This window comes from Dipodomys spectabilis, unplaced genomic scaffold (assembly GCF_019054845.1).
Source record: "Dipodomys spectabilis isolate Male_0828 unplaced genomic scaffold, ASM1905484v1 ptg000145l, whole genome shotgun sequence".
Taxonomy (NCBI): domain Eukaryota; kingdom Metazoa; phylum Chordata; class Mammalia; order Rodentia; family Heteromyidae; genus Dipodomys; species Dipodomys spectabilis.
The window spans coordinates 17,409,056-17,433,297 of NW_024870822.1; the positions used below are offsets into that span (position 1 = coordinate 17,409,056).

A 24,242-nucleotide genomic window follows, 5' to 3' on the forward strand; every position below is an offset into this window, starting at 1 on the left:
TACCAGCCCTAGGAAGTTGGAATACTTCATTTCATAAATATTAGCTATTATTATTAATCCATTTTCTTTAATTCACATCACTTAACACCTTTATAAATGATAAAAAATAAAACTTCTTTCTTTCTGGAAAATGATAACTTAGTGTAGTTACAACATAGGGTAACAAGGACTCTGATAGAGCTTCATCTGAACAAGGGGTGGAAAACAGGTTTCCTATCTGTGCCATCTCTAATCAATTAGTAATGGCTGCCTATGGTACTGTTCTGCAAAGATTCTAACTCTGTATCTAGTTTGGTGGGGAAGAGTGTTGTGATCAATTAGTGATCTAGGAGGGGAAAATAACAGTACAAGTGCCATCCTTAATCTTGGGATACAAAATGAGTCAAGTGAAAAATCTAATAGAGGAGATGAATTTGAGTCATAAGGGATGACAGGAAGTTCCAGAAACAGGAAATAGACATATGGTATATTGGGTGAGGAACTGGATAGAGGGAAAAATCACAAGTAGTTTTCTAAGGCTATTGCCCAGGGTAGCAATTGAAGACATGTTGGAAGGGAGAGAGACACACAGGGCCTCCTTGGATCCTGAGCTTGTGAGTATCCCATTGTCTGAGCTTTAGACACTCAGGTGACAGGCAGGCCACTGAGAAAGAGCAAGGACTCCAGATGACAAGAGAGCAGAGCCTCACCCACATTCCCACCTCCCACAGCATTTCCAGTGGCCCTATTCAGAAGCCTGGCATCTTCATCAGCCATGTGAAGCCTGGATCTTTGTCTGCGGAAGTAGGGCTGGAGGTGAGTGACCTGGTGCTGGCCCAGTGGCAGTAGGGTCAGACTGTGATCACATAGCCCTCTCTTGGTCATCACTGGCTAATGATTGCTCATTAGAACTCACTCTCCAATAGAAGGCTTCAGAGTGGGTGATATCTGACTCCTCTTCAGTGGTCTCCAGCTCTGAAAGTCATCGGTCCTGAGCTTGGGAATGTTTTAGTAACAACCAAATTGACATTCTGTGTTTATTTACACTGGACTGTGTTTTAATCCCTATAGAAACTCTGAGGTTTAGGTACTGTTTATGGTACCCCATTTACAGATGAGGAAACAGAACCAGAGAATGTATGTGATTTTCCCAAGATTGTGTACCTGATATGGTACGGCTGGGATTCAAACCCAGGTGGTTTGATGCCAGAGCTGAAACTATTTTTTTTTCCAGTCCTGGGGTTTGAACTTAGGGACTGGGCACTCTCCCTGACTATTTTTGCTCAAGCTAGCACTCTACCACTTGAGACAGAGTGCCATTTCTGGCTCTTTCTGTTTATGTGATACTGAGGAATCAAACCCAGGACTTCATGCATACTAGGCAAGCACTCTTATCACTAAGCCACATTCCCAGCCCCAGAGCTGAAACTCTTGACCTCTTCTTTGGACAAGTTATTTACTTCATGTCCTTGTGTCTCATATGTAAAATGGGGAGCCTTCCTTCTTGGGTTATTGTGTGCATGAAATTAATGATACATATGCTATATCTGTGCTAGGTACATAATGATTAATGAACATTAGCCCTAACTGTTGTTAGGATGATGCCAAAACAACAGCCTCTGCTACCTGAGATGCCCAATGCCTCCTGTGTCTGAGAACTAAATTTGCAAAGCAAACGTCTGAATTCAGCCAAAGAAATTAGTATTTGCTAGCTGATAGGATAGGATGTAAAGGTTGCACATATGAACTTGAGGCTCTCCCAGGCCCCCATTAGAGCTTTCCACCGGTCTTCTCAGCAAGAAGGGTTGATGTTCAGCCATCTGAAAAACTGCCATCTATGTCTGGCAAACTGGCAGAGGCCTTCCTGGAGATGATGAATGTAAGGATGATGCCAACACCCTGATCCTACTTTGTTTCTCCATCAGACAGGAGATCAGATTGTCGAAGTCAATGGCATCGACTTCTCCAACCTGGACCACAAGGAGGTAAGATGAGGAGACCTTAACCTATAACCCCTCATCATCATTATCATGTCCCTACTCTACTTCTTACCCCATAGTATCTGGGATCTTCCATGCTCTCTGACTGGACTGCTCTGGTTTATTTTCAGTCCAACTGACAATCCCTCTTGTCTTTACAGGCTGTGAATGTGCTGAAGAGTAGCCGCAGCCTGACCATCTCCATTGTAGCTGGTGCTGTAAGTCCAGAATGAGGTGATGGGAACCCCATGACCCCTGTCCCCAACTCCAGACCTTCACCTGACCCCTGATCTCTGTGACAGACTCTCCAGAAAGGCCAATTTATCTGTACAACTACTTAAAGATAAGGGGGAAAAAATAGCTTTTTTTTTTTTTTTTAAAGAAGGGCCAAAGCTCTCTTTTGAAGACCTGACAGCAGAAGGAAAAGACTTCTGCCCTACAAGAAGTTTGAGACAGAGACCACCAGAGTCATGATGCATGGCACCAAGAGAACTGACCACTTTTATGTTGGGCAGTAAATACTCAAATTCCCCTGGGGAACTGAACAAGGGACCTCTCTTCCTCCCACTTAGGGCCGGGAGCTGTTCATGACGGATCGGGAGCGGTTGGAGGAGGTGCGGCAGAGGGAGCTGCAGCGTCAGGAGCTCCTGATGCAGAAGCGGCTGGCCATGGAGTCCAGCAAGATTCTCCAAGAGCAGCAGGAGATGGAGCGGCAGTGAGTAGCCTACCCAGGGCACCCCACCCAATTCTGCTCCCAAATCCCATCCACTTTCTTCCTGTCTACTTCTATTCCACCTGGGCCAATTTCATCCACAGTCTGAATGAGATCTGTCCTCAGACCACATGGGCCCAAGGGCAGGTCCACCTTTCCATCCTCTGCTTCAAACCACCTGCTCCTCGCACTTTGCTGAGGAGATCTCTGGTCTCTGGACATGTTGAATACCTCCTGTGTGCTGTATTAGGACCTTGGCTTATTTTAAGATATAATTCCTCCACTAGCCCTGGAAAGTAGGTAATATTAACCCATTTTAGAGGCTGAGACTCAGAGAGGTAAAGCCAGTCATCACTAAAGCCACACAAGGCAAAGCTAGGATTCACATTCAGACAATCTGGTTCCAGGAGTTCCTGGGAGTTCTTGTATGGCCACATACCTATGATGGTAAGTGTCTCACCCCTTAGGTGGTTGAAATAATGGACTAGAGAATCAATGAGGTGTGCAATTCATAAATCAGAAACTACTGTCAAAATACAAATGTGATACATTCTCAGCACTGAATAAGTGTTTGGAATAGGAAGACAAAGGATGTGTCCATCTTCTGTATCACAGAGTCAGCCTGGAGGGTCCACACCTAGTTAGCAGCCTCTAGCTTTGCTCTGGTGCCTGGTAGGACCCTCACTCAGTCTAAATCTTTCCTGTCTTCAGTCACTTCACCCATGACTTTAGAGGATGGTATGAAAACCTGGCACTTGGCTTTGGTAGCACTCAGAATCTCTGCACAGTAGCACCAGACAAAACCATCCAGGAGCACAGGGGCCAGACTTTGTTGGATAGCTTTCTTGATCTCCCCCTCCCCCCCCCCATCCCCCGCCCTGAGCTGATACAGGAGTCTTTGAAAGGGAGTTTGCAGAAAAACTTAAAACTGTTCTCCCATCAGGAATGAGCCATAGGGAAGGGTTGACTCGTCTTATGTAAATTCACACACGCCCATGTGTATTTCAGAAGGAGAAAGGAAATCGCCCAGAAGGCAGCCGAAGAAAATGAGAGATACCGGAAGGAGATGGAACAGTGAGTAGCTCAGATCCGTGTGTATTTACACACGTGTCTAAACGGACATGAGCATGCTTACAGGAGTGCGGGCAGCCAGGGATGACCTCCAGACCTGGTTCATAGATTCTCCCTTATTTGCAGCCATCCTTAATTTAAGTTTAGCCTGCCATAGCAGGGCAACTGGAGCATAGTCTTATACAATTGCTCAGGCTTTGTTCACATTCAGGTTAGAACACCAGGTCTAGAACACTAGAACCATGAGGCTTGGTCTGGTTGTGGTCCTCTGGGAGGCAGAAGGTGGGCCTACCAAAGTTCTTATTCCAATTACAGTCTTTGGGGGTGGGGGTCTCATTTTAGGATTGTGGAAGAGGAAGAAAAGTTTAAGAAGCAGTGGGAAGAAGACTGGGGCTCGAAGGAACCACTCATCTTGCCTAAAACCATCACTGCTGAGGTGCACCCAGTACCCCTTCGCAAGCCAAAGTGTATGTATTATGGCGGGGGTAGGGAGCAGGCACTGACTTTCTAGGGCCTGGAATTAAAGGGGGCTAAATTCGGGTCACCACCATCTCCCTAGGTAACTAGTCATGGTTTTCTGAGCTTCCTTCTATACATGGAGAACAACCATGTGTCAGGGGCCATCTTCCAGGGGCCATTTTCCTTGTTCTGGGCCTACTCTATAAAGCTCCTCCACAGCACAAAGCAGGCAGGCTCCTGCGCTGCTGTATAAGGGATAGGGATCTGTGCAAAAGTGGAAGTGTGCAATGGGATGACGATCTTACTTAGCTTGATGGATGACATATCCTCTTCCATCCACATTCTGAACATGGCCTGGGTGAAATAAGAAAGAGAGGAAAGAGCGCTGTTGATCTGAGGTGATGGGTAACAGAGAGGAGCTGGCTTGAAGTTCCCCATCACCCACATCGCAGCATATCGGTCACTGTCATGCTGATTCAGAGAGGCAGGCAGGGAGAGGACCATGAGATCCCTCAGCTGTGGTCTGCTGGCTGCACTTTTCTGGGACCTCAGCATTTCCATCTCCTTTTTGTGGGCCCTATGTGCTCATCTCCAGTTTTAATCCAGACCTCGACTAGCTCCCTCCCTAGTCATCTGCTCCCAATCAAGATTCCAGAATGCCTCTTTAAGAGACGCTCAAGATGCTAGGGCAAAAAGGGGGGTCTCTTTTCCTCATGAGCTCATGGGAGATAGGGATCAGAAGTAAGACAAGGGGAAGCTATGACCATCACAAGTCTAGGATTCCTGGATGAGTATGTATTCCACTTCCAAGATGGGTTAGAGTTATAACTGATAAGCACAGGCCCAGGCTCGGATAATCTGTAGATGGAGGTGAATCTGAATCTGGTTCTGAGAACCAAGATTCCCCACTTCTGTTTTGTGGCAGCCAGTTGGAATGCTTGAATAGGGTCTGGCTAGCTTTGGCTCAAGCTTGGGTGTCAAGCTTTCTAACACAGGTCACTTAGACTAAGGAAGAGTGCAGAACATCTGGATGGTTCCATTTCACCCATCCCTGGTGCAGGGCAAACAAACAACTCCCAGTCTAGTCCTTCCTGGCACAGGACACAGTGTCATCTTATGGTCCTCTCAGAAGGACAAAGCACACTCTCATCAGCCACCCTATGACATTCAATATTAGCTGAAAATGAAGCCCAAGCTTAATTCCCAGTGAATATGCTGTGTTTTAGATGGAAAGCTAATTTGCTCTTACAAATGAAATAGGAGCTTCAGAAGGAGAAAAATCGATTTTAATTGCTTCTCATGAAGGTAATCTGAGTCAATGTAGTACCTTCCTAGGAATTGGATCTCAGTTTCACAGCAAACACATCCTCTCAGGAATGATGGAAAATAAATACCTTTCACTTGCTATTTATTTTAACACTTTTTAACCAAATTGTTTTGCGAATAAAAGGAGCAAGAATTTTTGTCATTGTTCAGGATACACATATTATATTCTGAGGCAGTGCCACAAAGCATGCTATTGATGGTTGAGTACTCCAGCTCATCTGGGGCAGTGGCTGCAGCCATCCATCTCCATATGCTCTGACAGTTTAGCTCCAATTTGTACTCCTACCAGAATCAGAAAGTGCAGTGAGGTCTCCTAGGACCTTGCTCAATTCCCACCTCTCCATTCCCAGGAAGCCGGAATGAACAAGGCTATGCTGGGCCCATGACCACATCCTAGACAGCCTTCTCGATCACCCTTCAACATTGAAACCCTGTGAGCTAGCAGGTTAGACCTGTGAAGGTGAACCCTGTGTTTTAGAACAAAAAAAAAAGAGAGAGCATAGAACATTTTGAGCTAAGACTTAAGCGTGTAGCCTAAGCACGTAGATGGAACTAATTCCTCCGACCCGGCTACACACACATGCAATCCTGGCTCTCCAGAGGGGCTCAAACAGTTGCTTCAAACTCATCTACTTGTGGTCAGCTAGCAGCACCCTAACATTCTGCCAACCCCTTAGAACTAGCACACACTGTCACAGAAGACCCTAAAAGACCCTTAGTCATAGTGTAAGCCAAGTGAATATATGAAAGGACCCAGAACTTGGAGATGAGAAGGTTTAAGTAAGAGATCTCCAGCTATTTCCTTCCTTCTCTCTCACTCTCTTTCTTTCTCTCTCTTTTTCCCTCCCCACTCTCTCCCCCCCCCCCCCTCCCATAGACCCATGATAGGAAGTTGAGAGTTTTTCCTACCAAAACTGTTAGGCAATCTTTTGTACTCCCATTGCATGACTAGTCTTCTGTTGGTTGGCAAGGGAACAACAGTGTTGTCCCACTGAGTAAATGTGATTAACACTGAAAACAAAGAAACAATGTGCAGCCTTCTCATTGGCCGATGGACAACGAAACTTCAAAGTATTAACACCTTGCTCATCCGCAAGCTTTTACACCATGTATCAGGGAAGCCAGTCTAGTTTACACATAGCTAGAATGGATGGTTTGCTGTTTTCCCCATATATGGTTAAAAATTCCTGTTTTCCTAACAGGAAATGTGTCCCATTTCCTTTTGAAGTCTCTTCCCAAGCCTCCATCTGCTGCCTGCAAATCACACTCCCCGGGAGATCCAGAACCCTTAGGCAGAGATGATGAGAAGATGAAAGATACATCCTCCCATGGCAAGCCTGGGCCTTCAAATGAGTTTAACAGATATTTCACCCTTCTCACCACACTGCCCACTTTCAACCCAATGCCTCAAAATTGTTCTCATGTCCCTATCAGATCAGAGTCCCCTTGCTGTTCGTCCATTTTGCAGAAAGAGCAATTAAAGCTACGGAGGTTAAAAGCACTTGGTGCACCAACTAGAGCAAAAAATTTTGCTCTGGGCTTCTGAGCCCAGCTGCTGCCCCTGACCTCACAGCTGCCCTGGAGGAGGCTGGTCACAGGTGCTCAGGCTTCAGGAAAGCATCTCTGGCTTCTCAATGTCCCACATTCTCTCACTTCACCAGTTTGCTCCTCTTTTCCCCTAGTAGATAATCAGGGAATGGAAGCTGAGCTCAAGCCTACGGATGACCTGGATGGAGGCACGGAGGAGCAGGGACAGCAGGTTGGCACCCCTGCTTTGCTCTCTGGCTTGGCTACCCTGCTTGTACTGTCTGCCTCCTCCTGAAGCAGTGTAGACACTGGCTCCAAGGGGCCAGCCTGTGGTGGGGACCTCTAGAGTCTGGGAAGCTCCTCCAACCCCCTTTGTAGCCCAAAACTTTAAGGACAGGATATACATGGCCTGGATGAAAAACCAGTGACTAGACACATGTGCATCTGAACTGCTGGTTGAGCCCCAGGGGTCCACACCTGCTGTTGGCCTCTCCCCCAGAACTCTCTAGACACCTCTTAAATCCAACAACTGAGGAAGCAGGACTTGGTGCAGTAAGGGGCTTTTAACAGCACATTCTAGCACTCCTGGCCAAGGGTAGGCAATTATTTAAGCCATCACTCCTGATCTCAGGGAGCTCAGGTCTTGGATACTGCTCTGGCATCCTGCCTTCTGGGGAAAGAATAGAGGCTGTGTCTTGCTTATCTGGCATGTTCTGGGAGCACATCTTCCCGCTGCTGCCACTGCTGTTCCTCCAGAGCTGCCCTGGCCACTGCCTTTTTCCATGCTGAAATAGGAAGATTCACCCGTGCTGTGAGACAAGACAGTTTTGTTCTGTCTGGCAGAGACCCAGGCTTGCTTTTGTCTCGAGCCATTTCTTGGCTGGATGGACAGGGTGTCAGATAGGGAGGGCTTTTTCTTTTCTTTTCTTTTTTTCCCAATGGGACATTGTGTTCAAAGACTATCCATGATCTAGGAAAGCTCATCCTTTCACAAAGAGTTTGCTTGCTGATTTTTGGCACTGACTTCTGAAACCTGTGTCCTGGGGAGAGGCATTCCAGGACCTGGGAATTGGGACTTTTCTCAGGTGGTATTGGGTTTGCTTTGCTCCAGAGTAGGCCAGGTAAGTGGAGAGTCAGAAGGCGGCCTTTGCTGTTGGATCTGCCAACACTATCCTTCATCTCACAAAGCCACATATTCTTTGGGACCTGAACTTCCATGGATGCTCTGGCCCAGCTGAATGTACCTCATCATTTTGCTCTGTGTTCTTATAGCCTTTGGATGGTTTTACCGTTATGATGGCAAATTCCCAACCATCCGGAAGGTAGGACAGGCCTGGGTGAGGCCAGTTTGCTGTTGAGTTTGCTATGGGTTGTGGCTTTCTCCAAACATTTCTTTTGCTATTGATCTGGCCCATTCTCTTGGAGGGCTAGCCCTACCTACACCTCTCTGACGTCCATTGGCAGGGTTCTCTGGTGGAAGATTGGTGGGACAGGAATGCTTGGCATGAGAAATGCCCAAGGACCATCAGGCTCCACATAGTTCTGCACCAGTTTCAATCAGCAGAGGCCAAAGGAAGGAAATTCTAATTTATTCTGTCATGTAAACCCAGAGGCTATGACTGGGAACCTGTCAGACAGAATGAAATACCAGGGAGTTGTACACAAAGCAGGTCATAGCATCAATGGTGCCAGATGCAGACTGGCTGTCCAGGAAGGAATTTGTTGAATGAAGTTGCAACAGAAAGTCACACAAATCATAACAGTGTCTCTGTAGGCACCCAAGATTATATATCTTTCCATTCTTAAGGGTTCTAATTTTCCCTCTAAATCTTATTACATTTGTCATTTGTTTTTCTTAATCACTTTGGCATTTTGATTATGAAAATGCCATTCTTATTATCTGTGGCTTTGACATTCGAGATGATTTGGTACTTGGAAATCAGGCTATTGATATAAATATGAGAGAGCTAAATTGCATGTTATCACTAGACCAGCTCTCTGTGACAATAAGTTTGTCCCCCAGAAACCAATGCACTAACAGCCAGGTGACCTTGATACATAACTTCTTCCTGCTTGAAAAATGGGCGTCTCAGATGTGCCAAGAAAATCTACCCATTTTTCCAGAACATTCCTATGAGTCTATCAGACAACAATATTTTCCTTACCTAGGAGCCTAGATCAGGGTTCATAAAAACTACATAAACTTAGAACACAGCTCCCCCAGGATTCCTTCCCACATTAGCATAGTGTCAGAAAACCCTCAGTCTCGTAGGTCTCTGGGTTCTTTGTCTTACAGGCCAAATCTATGATTCAGGTTCTTTCATTGTCTTAGACTGCAAATTCTTTTCCACCACTATCTGTTAGAACTCAGCTCCAGAGCACCACACACACAAACACACATGCGCGCACACACACACACACACACACACGCATGCACGCACGCACCGGATTTTACTGCAAAAATAATAAAAGGAGACAAATAAGCTTTTTGTTTTCCTGCAAATGTGAAAGAGCTAGAATCTCCTGCACACAAATCATCTCACTTGAAACTTCTTGCCACTGGTGAAGAGGCAGGGCCTCCTTTTCATCAGTTCCATTATAATTCCAGAAACAGCTGATATTTTGTTTTTTTCATTTTTATTTCCTAAAGAGAATGGTTGTTTGTAGGTAGCACATTGTGCCGTCTCTCTCTCCTCTCAGTCTAGATCAAAATGAAACATCTGCCATGAATTAACTGGCAGCGGAAAGGACAATACAATGATGTCTCTCATACCATCTCTCGAAAACTATCATTATTTTGCCTTGAGGCACGGGAGATGCTTTGTTTGTCAGCAACTGAACCACTGAGTCCCTGGTAAATCAAAGGTGGCTATCCACAGCCATCTTCAGTGCCTAAAATCTCAGTGTTCCCATCCTGGCAGTAAATCCCTCAGGGATTTAAGAACTCCAGCCTGTGGTCCTACGGTCTACACCAAGCCTTGGAAAATTCATAGTTCTGTTTAAGATCTCTCAGCAGAATTCCTTGAATATATCATTGAGAGCAACCCCACCAATAGCCCACAGTCCTGCAGGGAAGGCAGATCCACACACTTGCCTGGAGCAGTTACCTGGACACGTGTCCTGTACCTACAAGGCAATATTGTGGGCCACTTGCCCCTTTGCATTTGTAGGCAAATTTTACTTGACTAGGGATGAGGCAGAAACTGTCTGCTGTCAGCGCACTCTACCAAGGAGCCTTGCTCTAATACCTCAGCATTGCTGGTTTGTTTCTAAACCCACAGAGTGGCCATCAATATCATGCTGGTCCCTGTGGGAGGTCATGCCCTTAATCTAGCAAGCTGCTAGATTTGTTGCTCCTTTTGGAGAATTGCTGTCTGAACCTAAAACGTGTTGTCAGTGATTCATTTCTGAAATAAGCTAAGAACCTAGTGAACAGTCTAGGCAAAGAAGCAGGGACTCAGAAGCAAAGAAAACCATTCTCTCAAGAGGCCCATAGACTTCTCTAGAGGTAGGTCCCATTTCCAAAGCATTTCAGATGTGTATAGAAGTGGAGTGATGGGATAGGATGAGTCTATAGAGGTCTATAATGACCCATCATCCCCCCAGCTTAGTTGAATGTTGTGTGTCCATGGCTGGGCAACCCACATTCCTCATTCCTAACCTTGGAAGCTGAGTTGATTCAGGAAATCCCAGAGCAGGACCAGGAAGACTTCTTAGAGGTGGAGGTGAGCTCAGTGAATGGGGTGCTTCCTCTTGAGTGTGGACTTGCCCTGAGTGTGGACTCTGCATCCTCTCTCCTGCATGCCAGCTCTGTACTTTGTGCTGTGTGGGAAGGGGGCTGACTTCCTTTCTACCATGTTCCCCTAGCCCCTAGCTCATCAGCACTGCGATCTGGAATTCTCAGGTTTGAATCCTGGTGCAATCACTTACTAGCTATCTGACATTGGGAAAGGGATTTCACCTTGAGCCTTAACTCCTACGTGAGGAGAATGCACAGTACCTACAAAGGAAATAATCCATACAGCCTCCCCATTACCTACTCCATGAGAGAAGTAGCCAGGAAAGAGGGCTCGCTTTTGTGGGTCCAGTTCCAGCAAGGTATGATTTGCCATTCATCTGACTCCCAATATCCATTGGAACCCTGTAACCAGTGTAAAGAAATTAGTCCTGTCACCTCAGACCACGTCACCCTGTGCTGTAGTTTCCAGCTAGTCCTCAGTTGAGGGAGCCCTGAGTTTGGACTCTCTAGATCTGATGTCCCTGACAGACCCCAGGTCTGGATCTTTTGCTTCCTCTACCCCAGGAGAGCAATTCTTTGCAGAAGAGATTTACCAGCTCTCCAAGACTTTCTAAAATCTCCTAAAACACCTCTCTGGTATCTGAACATGTTTACTTTTCTCTTCAGATGATGGAGACGGCATGTGTCCAGATACTAGGGAATCAGTACAGGGTCTTTTATTCAGATTACACTTTGAAGTTCACAATGCCTTTTCATAGATAGTATTTCATGGGCACTGAATGAAAACTCGGGCAGCAGCTATTTTTTCCTAGTTTAGAGATGAGGTGAATCAGGTCCAGAGAGGTTGAGGAATCTAGCCAGTGTCACACGGCTAGTTAGTGAACTAGTAAACCAGTTTTTCTGGCTAGCAAAGGAATATGTCTTGATTGCCTTTAGCCTGAGATCTGATGCTCAGTTTGGTACAGCAGAGCTGGGGCTAGGGCTCACTATGGGGTGGTTACTGGCTATTGTCTGAGGATCAAATGCCCTGTTTGCTGTCCTATGCTAGTGCCAACCCTATCTTGTAACTTTTGTCATATAAACAATGCTACATCTGCTCAGAAAGGAAAAGATAAGAAGAAAGCCAAGTATGACAGCCTACAGGAGTTGAGAAAGAATAAAAAGGAATTGGAGTTTGAACAAAAGCTTTACAAAGAGAAAGAGGAAATGCTGGAGAAGGAAAAGCAACTAAAGATCAACCGGCTGGCTCAGGAGGTATGTGTCCTGCTCACAGATCAGGTGAGCATCCCTGGGACCATAGTGCCAGGGGGACAGCTCAAGTTGTTTCCTGCAGATAGTTCAAGGATGGGCAGTGCCCCCCTTCCAGTCTGGAGAGTGAGGCCCTCCTTCCTGCCAGGGCTGTCTAAGATCAGCTGCAAGGTTAAGCCCATGCTTGAGAATGAAGCTAGCCTACTGCCTCCTACTGACTCTAGGCTGAGGCTAGCGTTTTTGCCCAGATGGTCTCAGTCTAGGCATTAATACACTTGGCTGGAGGTTTGAGTTTGTTCCTTTTATTCTGCCCCAACAAAATGAATTTGTCTAGATTCTCTATCTACAATGTGGTGATGAAGCTGGTCTCTCTGCTCAAAGCCGAGTCCGAGGTTAACCCTTCTATAGATCTTCAGTTAGCCCTCCACTCCTTTTGTCTATAGGCTTTTATTAATCTCGGGTCTCTACCCAAATTTGGAGTGCAAAACCAGGTTTTCCTAAGCTGACTTGGTTCTGAATATATGGGTTTAGCTAAGGCTAACCCCTTGCACAGATGGTAAGGCTGAGGATATCCCCAATTAGGTTATGTGTCTAAGGCTGCTCCCTTCAACAGAAGGTGGATGTGTCTGCAGCTGGATCTCATTAACTTAGGAATTTATCTAAGACTGTCTCCTGCCAGACATGTCCAAAGCAATCACAGCATAAGCAATTACTAGTTCCAACCCTTAACTCCCTATCCACAGGTATTATTCTTTCAGCTTCTCTTTAATGCTTCCATGAATCAGAATGCCAAGCTGATTAGATTATAAGCACAGAGAAGTCCTGGAAAATGTGAAGTGTATTAGGTCTGACGTTAGGAAGGAATTAGCTACAAAATTAACAATAAGATTCAATTTGTGCTTCTGAAAGACAAGGCACCCTGGAGGAGGGAAGGGGAAGTTAAACTAAGATCAAGGATAAGTTAAACTTGGAATGCACAAGGAGGCAACCAAAAAAAAACTTCTTGGAGAGCTCTGTGAATACCCTGGGGTTGGACTGACACCTGGCAATGCATAAGCCCCTTCTCTGGTTTTCCTTGCAAGTGCTGTTCAGTCACATTGGCCCTCACCCTCATTTCCACCTCCTGCAGGTCAGGTGGAACCAGCTTGAGTCTTGCTCTAGACAGGTGATTTCTGGTACTTTCCAGTGCTCTCCTGGTTTTGGAGCAGTGCTGCCATGGGATTCAAAGTGTGCCTTTTGTCCTTTCCTTTTGGCACGTGTCTTGGGTCCCAGGTGTCTGAGACTGAGCGAGAAGACCTTGAGGAATCGGAAAAGATTCAGTACTGGGTGGAAAGGCTCTGTCAGACTCGCCTGGAGCAGATTTCCTCTGCTGATAATGAGATTTCAGAGGTAACAGGGCCCTTCTTTCTGCACAGAACCTCCAGCTACCTTCAGCATGATCCTCCTTGAGGATAACAGGAGGCATGGTAACAAACATCACCAGCCACACTGGCACCCATTCCCACTGCCCAGGACCCATGCCGCCTACCAGCTCCATCCCCTGTTGCAGAGGGGCATATGTCTTGTACTTCTGGGCTTATCTTCAGAGTTGTTGTCTTACTGTAATTACTAAGCATGCCCTTTACACACTCAAATTGTGTTCCTGTTTAGAGGTGAAGCTGATTGACCGCCTGACTTACCATTCCCAGTTGGTATCATTTGGGTCTCTCCTGTACTTGGGTACTCTCTACTAGCCTTGTGGGTTCATTTGGGCAACCAACTGGCAAAGAGTGGTGCCCCCATAGTTCTTCTTTGAGGGAATGGATCTCCAACAGAACCAGATTAGAAAAGCATTGCATTCCATGCATTACCGTGTGGAGCACTAGTCAGTGTGGACAATAACAGAACTTCTTTACCACCCCCAGATGACCACAGGGCCCCCGCCTCCCCCACCTTCTGTGTCTCCTCTGGCCCCGCCCTTGAGACGCTTTGCAGGCGGACTACACCTCCATACCACGGACCTGGATGACATCCCTTTGGATATGTTCTACTACCCCCCAAAGACCCCCTCTGCTTTGCCTGTGATGCCCCACCCCCCACCCTCCAACCCACCTTCCAAGGTCCCCGCGCCCCCGGTGCTTCCATCAGGCCACACAAGCACCTCATCTTCACCCTGGGTGCAGCGCACCCCACCCCCCATCCCCATCCCTCCCCCTCCTTCCATTCCCACCCAAGACCTCACTCCTACCCGCCCACTGCCCTCGGCTCTAGAAGAGGCACTGGGCAGCCTCTCCTTCCGCATTGGTGACCCAGGCAATGCGGTGGAGGAGTGGGAGGCAAAGACCCAAAGTGGGAAGCCCTCCAGCTCTCCTGCCCCTGAAAGGAGCTTCCCGCCTACCCCAAAGGTACTCCCTTTGTTCTGCATGCTGTGTTTGCAGGCAGGAGGAGGGGCTGTTTCCCCACTGTGAAGACAGGAGGAAACACCATCTCATTCCCTTTTCTAGTATGGACACCCCTCCTTCCCCCAGGCTGCATGTGTGGAGGTGTCCTGCATGTGCATGGTTTCTGCTGGTTTGGAGGTCTGTGTTGTATGGACGGTTGCTGCAGGCCTTGGGATGACCAGCAGTATTTCCATCCAATTCCCTGCCCTGCCGTTAGCTCCTCTTGGCTAGTGAGGGCTTGGGGGGCGGGGGAGGGCCTTGCAATATTGATTCCGTTCATGACTAGCCAGCTCTGTGTCACAGGCAATCAGTTCATGATATTATCCCAGAAAGCCTTGAATATGTAAAGTAACAACAGGAATAAAGTAGGGATGGGGAAGCCAGGAAGAGAGGTGCTGAGTTCTGCAAACGCAGAATGCCTTAGTACAGTGCCCTTTTCCCTGGCATTTGCCACTGCACGCGCTTAAAGTGTAGCATTTTTGGCTAACATCTACCTAAAGGAAAAATGGAGAGAGAGTGCCTAGAAATCTCCAAATTTGCTATTAAGAGACTTGAGATGCTTTTCTTGGACGCTGAGAGATTGAATAGTGATTTTTTTCCCCTCAAAAAGACATTGTGCTCATTAATTGCTTTTTATCCAAAGATTTTTGGAAGAGGTGATCACTATGGAAGATGTGTGGAGCTTTGGCTCTAGGAAATACAAAGTGTTCCTTTGCTTCCATAGCCATAGAGCCGGCTTGAGTCAGAGCTGGGACACTGGCTAAGAATGGGAATATTGAATATTTGGGGGTCTGGTCATGATAGTGGCTCAGCAGCAGTGGTTGATATCAGCCTTCCCATTAACTCTTCCATTTCAGTTACTGCTTGAAGGGCAGAATAAGATTCTCAGAGCATTCAGGAGAGCTTGGTGGGGAGGCAGGTGGATATGAAGGCCCTGGCAGGCTGATAAGGCTAAGGCTCTAAACAGGTCTCAGAAATTTCTCTGGACCTCTGGTTGGAGTTTGAGTCCTGCAGGGAGAAATCTGTGCACCATGATGCCTCCTCCAAAGTTAATTCTGCATTCCATTGACTGAGCTCTACCTGAAAGGAGAACAGCTGCTCTGAGCAGGGCTCGGCGGTAAACCTGATACAGACCATGGGCTGTGGCAAGGGCTCGTCTAATGGGAAGTTGAAGACACCTCTTTGTGGTGTTGAGTCATGAGAGATGGGATCCACAGAGGATAGGTGGGAGAGCACCTCAGTGGAGGGAACACAAAAATGGCGGCAGAATAGTAGAGAGTTAAGACTGACCAAGCCTGAATCCTGGCTCTTGCACTCACTGGCTAGATGATTGGGGACATGTGTTATTCCATGTGTCTGAGCCTGAATATCCTCATCTATAAGATAGGAATCATATTAGCACCTTCCTCCCATGAGAATCACATGAATTAGATATGAACATGCAAAAAAAATGAAATAGTAACACATTCTAAATTGATGCTTATAAAATAAGAGTAGCAGGCCCATAGTAGTTGTTCACTAGGCATTAACTATGGTTATTAACCATACAAAGTGCAAGTCAGTTGGGGTAAAACCAAAAACAAGGAATTGAAGGTCATCTCAGCAAACTTTGAGGCAGTTGGTGTTAAAGACAGGGTCCTCTTGGAAATCACAGTGTTCCCACTGTTTGTTCTTAAGCAGAGGGCAGGGAAGATTAAAAAATCCCAAAGGCAAGGCATCTCTAGAGAGCTGGACCACAGACATTTGAAGTGACTTCACAACCCAGGCTATCCCTGACTCAAAGATGAGGCCCTTGCCTCTGGGTTGGCTCTCCAGCCCCGTTGTTATCATGAGGTGTCTATAGTCAGCCCAGCCACCAGCAGGCCACAGTGGAAATGGTCAACTGTGCTAGCTTGACATGTACATCTGACATACTGACACTAGTTAGAGGTAAGATTCAGGGCCAGATCTACTCCAGGTATCATGAGGTCTTTATATATTCATTCATCACAATATTTACTCATGACTACTGTCTGCCAGACACAGCATTGGGTACTAGGAAACACTACTGGGCAGGCAGCCCCAGTCTCTGCCCAAGACAGTCTAGTGGGAAAGAAACAAATAGGCTGACAACTATCACACGATTGAAGGAGTGAGACTAAGAGACACACAGGTGCTGTGACAAGGTGTGAGGATGGGAAGGAAATGCTTAAGGAAGATCTCTGGAAGGCAGTGATATTCCAGATTGAGACTTGGACAGGCAGAATAGAAAGTGTAGACACAAAGCCATAGCAGGAGAGTCTGGCATTTCACAGGTTGTCTGACAGTGAGGGGAAGCTGTCAAGGAAAGTAGAGAAGCTCGTGAATGATCTCAGGAGTTCTTCAGGGGCTCAGAAGTCAGCAGGGACTTGAAAGGTTTGGGCAGAGTTGTGATTTGATCAGATACACCTTGCCAAAGATGAGCAAGTGCATTAGAGCAAAGCAGACAAGTCACATCAACTCCCCTGGATGCCCCTCTTACTGATCCTCTTCCTAAGGTCTCTGGACACTCAATGTCCAGTCATTGAGAATAGAAGATAGCTTGTACCACTATACAGGGGATAGACTGTATCCAAAAGAGCCAGCCCTTAAAAGGAGAGGAAACTGGTGTGCCCTGTGTTTACCAAGGGAAAGCCTTGACAATGTGTCTGAGTGCCAGTGGCTGCTGGTGCTGGCTGTTGGTTCAAATACCAGATTGCTTACAGCCACTTGGACCACACTTTCAACAGTGGAGCTCTCATCTCTTCCCTGAAAGTCATACCAAGGCCTCCAGAAGAGTGAATAGCCAGACAGGCTCCTGTGCATGGGGGGTAGATTTGCATGTGCGTAGAAGTGCCATGGCTGATCTTGGTTACCCCCCGCCCCCCGCCCCATTCACAACCTCACATGGGTCTCTCTTAAACTAACTCTGTAGACATTTTGCCCAAGCCCACAGCCTCCAAGAGGCCCTGGTGTGTCAACCATCTCCAAGCCTGTCATGGTCCACCAGGAGTCCAACTTTATCTACAGGCCAGCTGTGAAATCTGAGGTCCTGGTAAGATCCTTGGGTCTCCTCCAGTGTATTTCTAGAGGAGCAAGGCAAACCATGTCTCCTGGGCTCTGCCATCCCTGAGGAGTGTGAAATGCATGCAAAGTGAGATTGGGTATCATCTTGCAACTGTCTTATTGCCAAGAAATGAGTCTGCATGGGTGCACTGGGTGGTGACCTCCCCGTGGCATTCTTGTCCCCTGCTTGACCACACTACTGGGGTATCACCTAAAAGTGACAATGCTAAGCAGAGTGTGGTGGTTCATGTCTCTAATCCCAGTACTCAAGAGGCTGAAGGAGGAGAATTTTGAAGTTCTAGTCAGCCTGGGCCTACATGATGAGTTCTCGGGAATAAACAACAACAATAACAACAACAACAACAGCAAACAGTTCAGTGAAAATGATAGTGTTCATAGCTAAGATTTAGTAAGAGCTCCAGCCATGTTCTGGGCTGTTATGGTCTCATCAGATCCTCATTATGATTATTCTTAGTGTTGTCTATGTTTAAAAATTGCAGAAGCTGAAACATACAGAAGTAAAAAGTAGTTTTCCCAAGGCAGAGCACAAACATACTAGTCTTTCAGACTTTAAAGCCAGTCTTACCTACAGAGATTCCTGATGCCTGTGCCACAAGGTCTGAGTGGCATTCATGTGGGCTACCCTTGTCTGGGGAAGAAGCCAAAACAGGTCCACTCTTTGTCTCCATTTTACTTCTCACTGCTCAGTAGGGCTGAGTCCTGGGAGTGGTCCTGGGGAATAGGGAGACCTGTCCACCCTGGGCTCCAGTGGACTTCATGGGCATCCCTTACAGTGCCAGCCTCTGACTAGCTTCCCACTCAAGGTGGAAACAGAGCCAGGCCAGAAGAGTTTCAAGGAAACTCTATCCAAATGTCAGGGTAGGCCACTCAGATACTTATTTTGAGCTTTAGCTGTCCTGTTAGCTCCCAAAAAGGCAGGGGCCATGCTTCTGAGATAGCCTGAAACATTCACCTCATTCTCTGCTTCACGATAGGGTGTGTCTCCTTAACTGGGACTCCGTAACTGGGACCATTGAGCAAGCCTGGATCTTAAGTCAGACCATGTCTGTTTAGGAAGGGACTACAGCTTCAGGGATGCAGGCCCAGGATCTGACACCAGGGGGCAGAAAAGACCCGCTTTTAACATCTGGTGGGGCTTTTTTTTTTTTTTTCTTCCCACCAGCCTCAGGAAATGTTGAAGAGGATGGTGGTTTATCAGACGACATTCCGTCAAGTACTATGATATCTGTTGTGTGTATGGTCTTTTTCACCACCTGTCCCTCCTGTCTGTCTGTGCCTGACTTCTTTCTCCCTGGGAGTTCTTGGCAGTTTCAAGGTGGCTCCAAGTGCCATCTGCCTGGCAATCTCAGACCAGTACTGAGGATTTTGTATTTCTTATGCCTGTGTTTGGGTTAAGAGCGCTCTGGGGTCCCTGCTGCTGCAGGCCAGAGGGAGCCCTTGGAGAGCCACAGAGGCCAAGATGGGCTCTGGCTCTAGCTTTAGGAAAAAGGAAAGGGGCTGCTGGAAATGCCCCCGCTCCTTGCCCCACTCCTTGCCTTCCTTTGTCTCTCCCTTCCAGGCAGACCACAGCTTCAAACTGAGCCCTAATGCTGAATCTCCCTCAGCAGGAAATGGTGGCTCCGTTCAGCCATCTGCCCAGGGTCCCTGCTGGTCTCTGAATAGCGTCAGGCTGATGGGCACCTAGTTTCCCTACCTTCTGGAGCTTATGCCCAGAGCCAGCCATTGGATTGGTGGTCTGAGTACCAGTGAAAGAAACCTGAAACAGCAAACCTCACAGGCAGCCCTTGCTTCTCCAGCCTTCCCATTCCCAGGCTGATTTAACACTGACAGGCAATTAAAGTGGCTGGGTGGGGGCTGAGGGGGGGAGATACATATAAAAAGTGGCTGTTCCCAGACCAAGACTGCAGAGTGACAGGAGACAGCTAATCCTTAGAACAGTGCAGTACCAAGCCTTGTTCCAAAATACATTACGTATATGAACTCATTTAATCTTTCAACAACTCTGGGAGACAGAAGCTATTATCACTTTCATTTTATAGGCAAGAAACAGCAGAGAGACCTGGAAATGCATCTGCAATTACATAGCTCATGTCAGACCCTAGATTTGGATCTAATATGTTCTTAGAAGCAGCTATCACCTGCTTCTCAAAGCACTGTTGTTGAAAATAGGCATTGAAAGGCCTGTTGTTGTTTATGAAGCAAACAACCCTTAGGAGAAAGACATGGAAGATTCCAAGGCTCCAGATTTGGAGTCCAACTCTTTGCTTGTCTTCCCACTGACCGAGTGACTTTAGGCATCAACGCTATCTTTCTGGGTTTCTGTTTCTCCATCCATTGAATGAGAAGTGAGGCTTCTTCTTTAAGGGCCAACCAGCTGAAATGGCTTATAAGTCTCTGAATTCACACAAGACCTGCCATCCGGCTGGCTTATCTATGAGAGATTTTCAGGGTCACTGAAAAAGAAGATGACAGCCAGGGATGTGCCCAGTTTTCCAGAAGGAATAGCCAGGATAATCAGGCCCAGCTCATAAAAGGGTCTGGGCTCCAACCCTACCTCCTGAGCCCTCTTACGCATGATCAGCTGCATCCCTTCTCTGTGTGCTGCCCCAACAATCATAGACTGAAATGACCCTCCTATGCTTTCCCTTGTCTCTCCCCTTCAGGCAAACCATGCTTCATGGAATCCCCAACTTGGACCAGTCTAAACTCTTTGGGGTTGAGCCTGGGAGATACTATCCAGTGAGAGGGGGAGGAGACAGATGTCCAGGGACCTGTCTGCTTGTCTGGTGTTCAGAGTTTGGCTGCTACCCCCGGAGCAAGGTCTCTAGCCTGACCACAATGCTACAGACCCGGGGACATTTTAGTGTGGTCTAGGGAACTGTGTGCTCAGGACAGCTCTGATCAGTCCAGTGAGGAGTTTGTGGGAACCTGTCATGAAGCTCTCACCTTCCTATGGGGACTTGCTGTGGCTTTGTGGTCCTCATTTAGGCTTAGCATCCTGGGTCTTGGGCCTGGCTCTGTTTACTACGTAGCTCCTGGCTAAGGCCATGTGATCTGGCTCTGCTTTCTTCTCCTCACTACCCTCTTTCTAAATCTTTGGGGCATTGTCCCTACAGCAACCCCATCCATCCAAGGCCTCAGTTCTGTGCATGCTCCCTCCTTCTCTCCAACTAAAAGACCAATCCGGGGAGGCATCTTACCTTCTAGATCAGCTAACAACAGTGCCAAGCACTGGGTCAGCAGAGTCTCACCACTGCCATGTCTAGCCTTTTGGTGGTACTCTTTTTAACCTCCCTTGGTCACCTTGTAACTATTTTTCCCAGGCAGAGCATCCTCTTGAGCAGGCCTGGCCCATTCTGCTGGGTCAGAGCACTGAACTGAGAAGCCTGCCTTCAATCTGCCAGGGCCTGGCATGTCCTGAGTGGGGATTTAGAAGAGATGAGGTAGTGTCTCAAAAGTCAGAGGGATGAGACTTTCTGTAGGATAGGAGCCATCCACCCAGGTTCCCAGACAGCAACTGCAGATTCCCCCCTCCCCCCCAAGAGCCTGCTGGACAGTATAGGGGGTAGGACCACATGCCTCTGAATGCTTCCTGCAGCTTCCTGCTCCACCCTGAACAGGGCACTGTGGCTGTTGGGGCTGCCAGTCTCCTTTCTGCATCCCCACCCAGGCTACACCTGCTGCTATCCCTTCCCCATCTCTCATCCTTGGGTTTGAACTCATTTTCCTTCCTTTCCTGAGCTTGGGTTTGCAGTGACCACAGGACCACAGCTATGACAGCCTAAAACCCTCCTTTTGCTTCCAGGATTTCCGGAAATATGAGGAAGGCTTTGACCCCTACTCCATGGTAAGAACACTCCTGTCCCAGGCAAGTAGTCCCCAAAAATGGGGAGAAAGTTCAGAAGGGTTTGATGGTAGAATGATATGGGACACTTGAAAGCCCTAAGGATGCCCTGAGTTGTTCCTTCCTGTGAAGGCTCCTTTCAGTCAGAACTGCATGGTGTGTGTGTGTGTGTGTGTGTAAGGGGTTAGAACAAGGATTATGCTCACTGCGTGCTAACCACAGTCACTGTATTGTGCATTCATAAGGCCTGCTGTTGCTCCATCCTCACATTAACCCCAGAAGAATGTACCTGCAAGTTTCATGACATCATGTGTACATACATGTCCATTGTCCCTCATAGGGCCCAGAGCCACTTCCACCTGTCAAGGTTGCCCTATTGGTTTTGTTTCCCTCTAGTTCTCCCCAGAGCAGATCATAGGGAAGGACGTCCGGCTTCTACGCATCAAGAAGGTACCTGGGCAAGTGCCAGAGGTCAGGCCACCATCCTTCTCTTCCCCTGACTCCTACTTTCTCTGTTTCACTTACTCCAAGGTGATTCCTAGGTGACCCCTCCTGTCTCAGGGATGCCCTCCAATGCTGGGCCACTGAGCCCCAATGGGCATCTGGCCTGTTTTCTTTCCATAGCACTGCCCTGGCCTATGCCTTTTCCTTCCTTCCTTCCTTCCTTCCTTCCTTCCTTCCTTCCTTCCTTCCTCCCTTCCTTTCTTCCTTTCTTCCTTCCTTCCATCCTTCCTCTCTCCCTCTCTCTCTCCCTCTCCCTGCCCTCTCTCTCTCCTTTCCTTTCTTCCTTTTTTGCTTGCTTGTGCCCAGATACCCACAGGCATCTGTATGGATCATAAGACCTGTTTTCCTGTAACCAGGAGGGATCTTTAGACCTGGCCCTGGAAGGTGGTGTGGACTCCCCAATTGGGAAGGTGGTCGTCTCTGCTGTTTACGAAGGAGGTGCTGCTGAGCGGCATGGTGAGTGGGTAGAGCCATGCCTGGTTTGGGGATTGTGTGGTGGCTCCTCTCAGGAAAGCAGACAGATGCTTGTGTGGAGCAGGCTGACAGTTTCTCAAGAGCTTAAGGTCCATCTTGCAAGCCATCTACCCAGTTTCAGACATTACCTGAAGGTGTATCATGATGCCAGGACCTGGCCAACACCAACAAAGTAGATGCCAACTTGCCTTGACAGATTAATGGAAGAAACATTCATAAGATCACCAGATCCTTGACAGTAACAGTACCATCTTCCAAGAGGCTGAAGAGAGATGGAGCCTAATCCATGGGGGAAGGGGATGCTGGGAAGGGAAACAACAAGCTGAGCCTTAATAGATGAGTGGATGTCACCCTTGTGGAGGAGGGAAGAAAGGCTTTCTGGGAGAAGGACCTGCACATGGAAAGCATGAATAAACCCATCCAATCCTGACCTGTCCTCTCAGTGATAATAGTTCGTGCCACATACTAGTCTTAAGTGCCTGACATGCAGCCTGGTATTGGTGCTTCATGTGTATTAATCTGATAGCTCCCAAAGTAGGTGCTGTAATTATTCTCATTTTGCAGCTTAGGCAAACTGAGGCACAGACAGATCAAAGTACTCCTTAAGGATCCACAGCTGGTAAAAGAAGGAAGCAGGACTTAAATCCAGGCAGTGTGACCATTTGGTTTACTTCTTTGCCCAAGTGCTACCACTGCCTAAAATCCTTGGCAGCCTTGCCCTATCCTAGAGGGCCAGAGGCTTGCCATACTCTTTGCCTCTCCCTACACGTGATCTTCTTGCTTTACCAATGTCCCCTTTTCAACAAAATCCTCATTGTTGACAAGCAAAGCCTTTTTGGACCCAGGCTCAGCCTCTTCTTTTGCAGTTAGCCAGAATCTAAAACTTTCCAGAACATTGGTGAGGACCTCGGTCACATCAGGGAGGCTCTTCCATGCCCTTGAGTGCTGGGGCAGTGTGGTCTCCCTTTCTGTTTGCTCAGCTCATGTGAGTCTCAGAGTCCAGGATTGGGCCTCCTGAGCCATCCCACAATGAGTCATTCTGCCAATCGCTGGGTTTGGGACACATGTCACATATAACCCAGTTGGCTTTGTCTTCATACAGGTGGCATTGTGAAAGGAGATGAGATCATGGCCATCAATGGCAAGATTGTGACAGATTACACCTTGGCAGAAGCCGAGGCTGCCCTACAGAAGGCCTGGAATAAGGGTGGGGTAAGAAGAAGCCCCTCTCCTCCTCCCTCCTCACCTGCCTGTCTCAGATCCTGGCCTCTGCAGCCAGACCTTACTGTTGGGGTGCCCCAGCTCAGGGCAGATATCCAAGGTACAAACAACTCTTGGACGATACCCACAAATTCCTGTTTAGTCAATGGACTAAATCTGACAGGATAGAATTCTGAGAAATGGTCATTTCTTGACCTTGAACAACAACAACAACAAACAAAAACCCACAAAACATTGGCACAAACCCACTCCAGAAGACTGGGCATGACAAGTCTTCTGACCTGAGAACAAAACGAAAGCTTTCTCTAAGTATTTACTGAATAAGAATCAAGAGAGTACTGGAAGTTACTATATTAACAGACATAGAAGGCCCAAGAGGAAGGAGGGGCTGGTGGTCCTCTGCTTTGTATGTACTAGACTCCTTCCTGCATCAGGGCCACTGTGCATGGTTTTCCCAAAGGCCGTGCACTGCACAATCTGAGAGGGTGCCCTCCTACAGAATACAATATGAATGGTGCCCACTCGTGTTGTGCAATGCACATGTACAACTGTATGCAGGCAGCTGAGCCTGAGGTATTAAGTTCAGTGCCGAGGAAGCTGACCAGATGGGCCTGGGACCCACATGACAGGATGTGGAGAAGAGAAGACGAACGGG

At 47.5% G+C, this 24,242-nt stretch overlaps 1 protein-coding gene across 2 annotated transcripts in view; it reads left to right on the top strand.

The window, feature by feature from the left end:
- The window catches only part of Ush1c (USH1 protein network component harmonin), a 45,385-nt gene that overhangs the window by 17,801 nt on the left and 3,342 nt on the right, over positions 1 to 24,242 (top strand). Inside the window, exons 9-23 of one of the 2 annotated variants that reach the window (XM_042691509.1) lie at positions 711 to 795; positions 1,905 to 1,964; positions 2,120 to 2,176; positions 2,531 to 2,673; positions 3,679 to 3,744; positions 4,084 to 4,208; positions 7,209 to 7,285; positions 11,894 to 12,046; positions 13,313 to 13,429; positions 13,945 to 14,424; positions 17,393 to 17,512; positions 21,350 to 21,391; positions 21,785 to 21,838; positions 22,249 to 22,348; positions 23,469 to 23,578. In XM_042691509.1, the coding sequence (XP_042547443.1) occupies positions 711 to 795; positions 1,905 to 1,964; positions 2,120 to 2,176; positions 2,531 to 2,673; positions 3,679 to 3,744; positions 4,084 to 4,208; positions 7,209 to 7,285; positions 11,894 to 12,046; positions 13,313 to 13,429; positions 13,945 to 14,424; positions 17,393 to 17,512; positions 21,350 to 21,391; positions 21,785 to 21,838; positions 22,249 to 22,348; positions 23,469 to 23,578 (1,789 nt within the window). The remainder of the gene's footprint in view (positions 1 to 710; positions 796 to 1,904; positions 1,965 to 2,119; positions 2,177 to 2,530; positions 2,674 to 3,678; positions 3,745 to 4,083; positions 4,209 to 7,208; positions 7,286 to 11,893; positions 12,047 to 13,312; positions 13,430 to 13,944; positions 14,425 to 17,392; positions 17,513 to 21,349; positions 21,392 to 21,784; positions 21,839 to 22,248; positions 22,349 to 23,468; positions 23,579 to 24,242) is intronic. The other variant, XM_042691508.1, reaches the window with a different exon arrangement.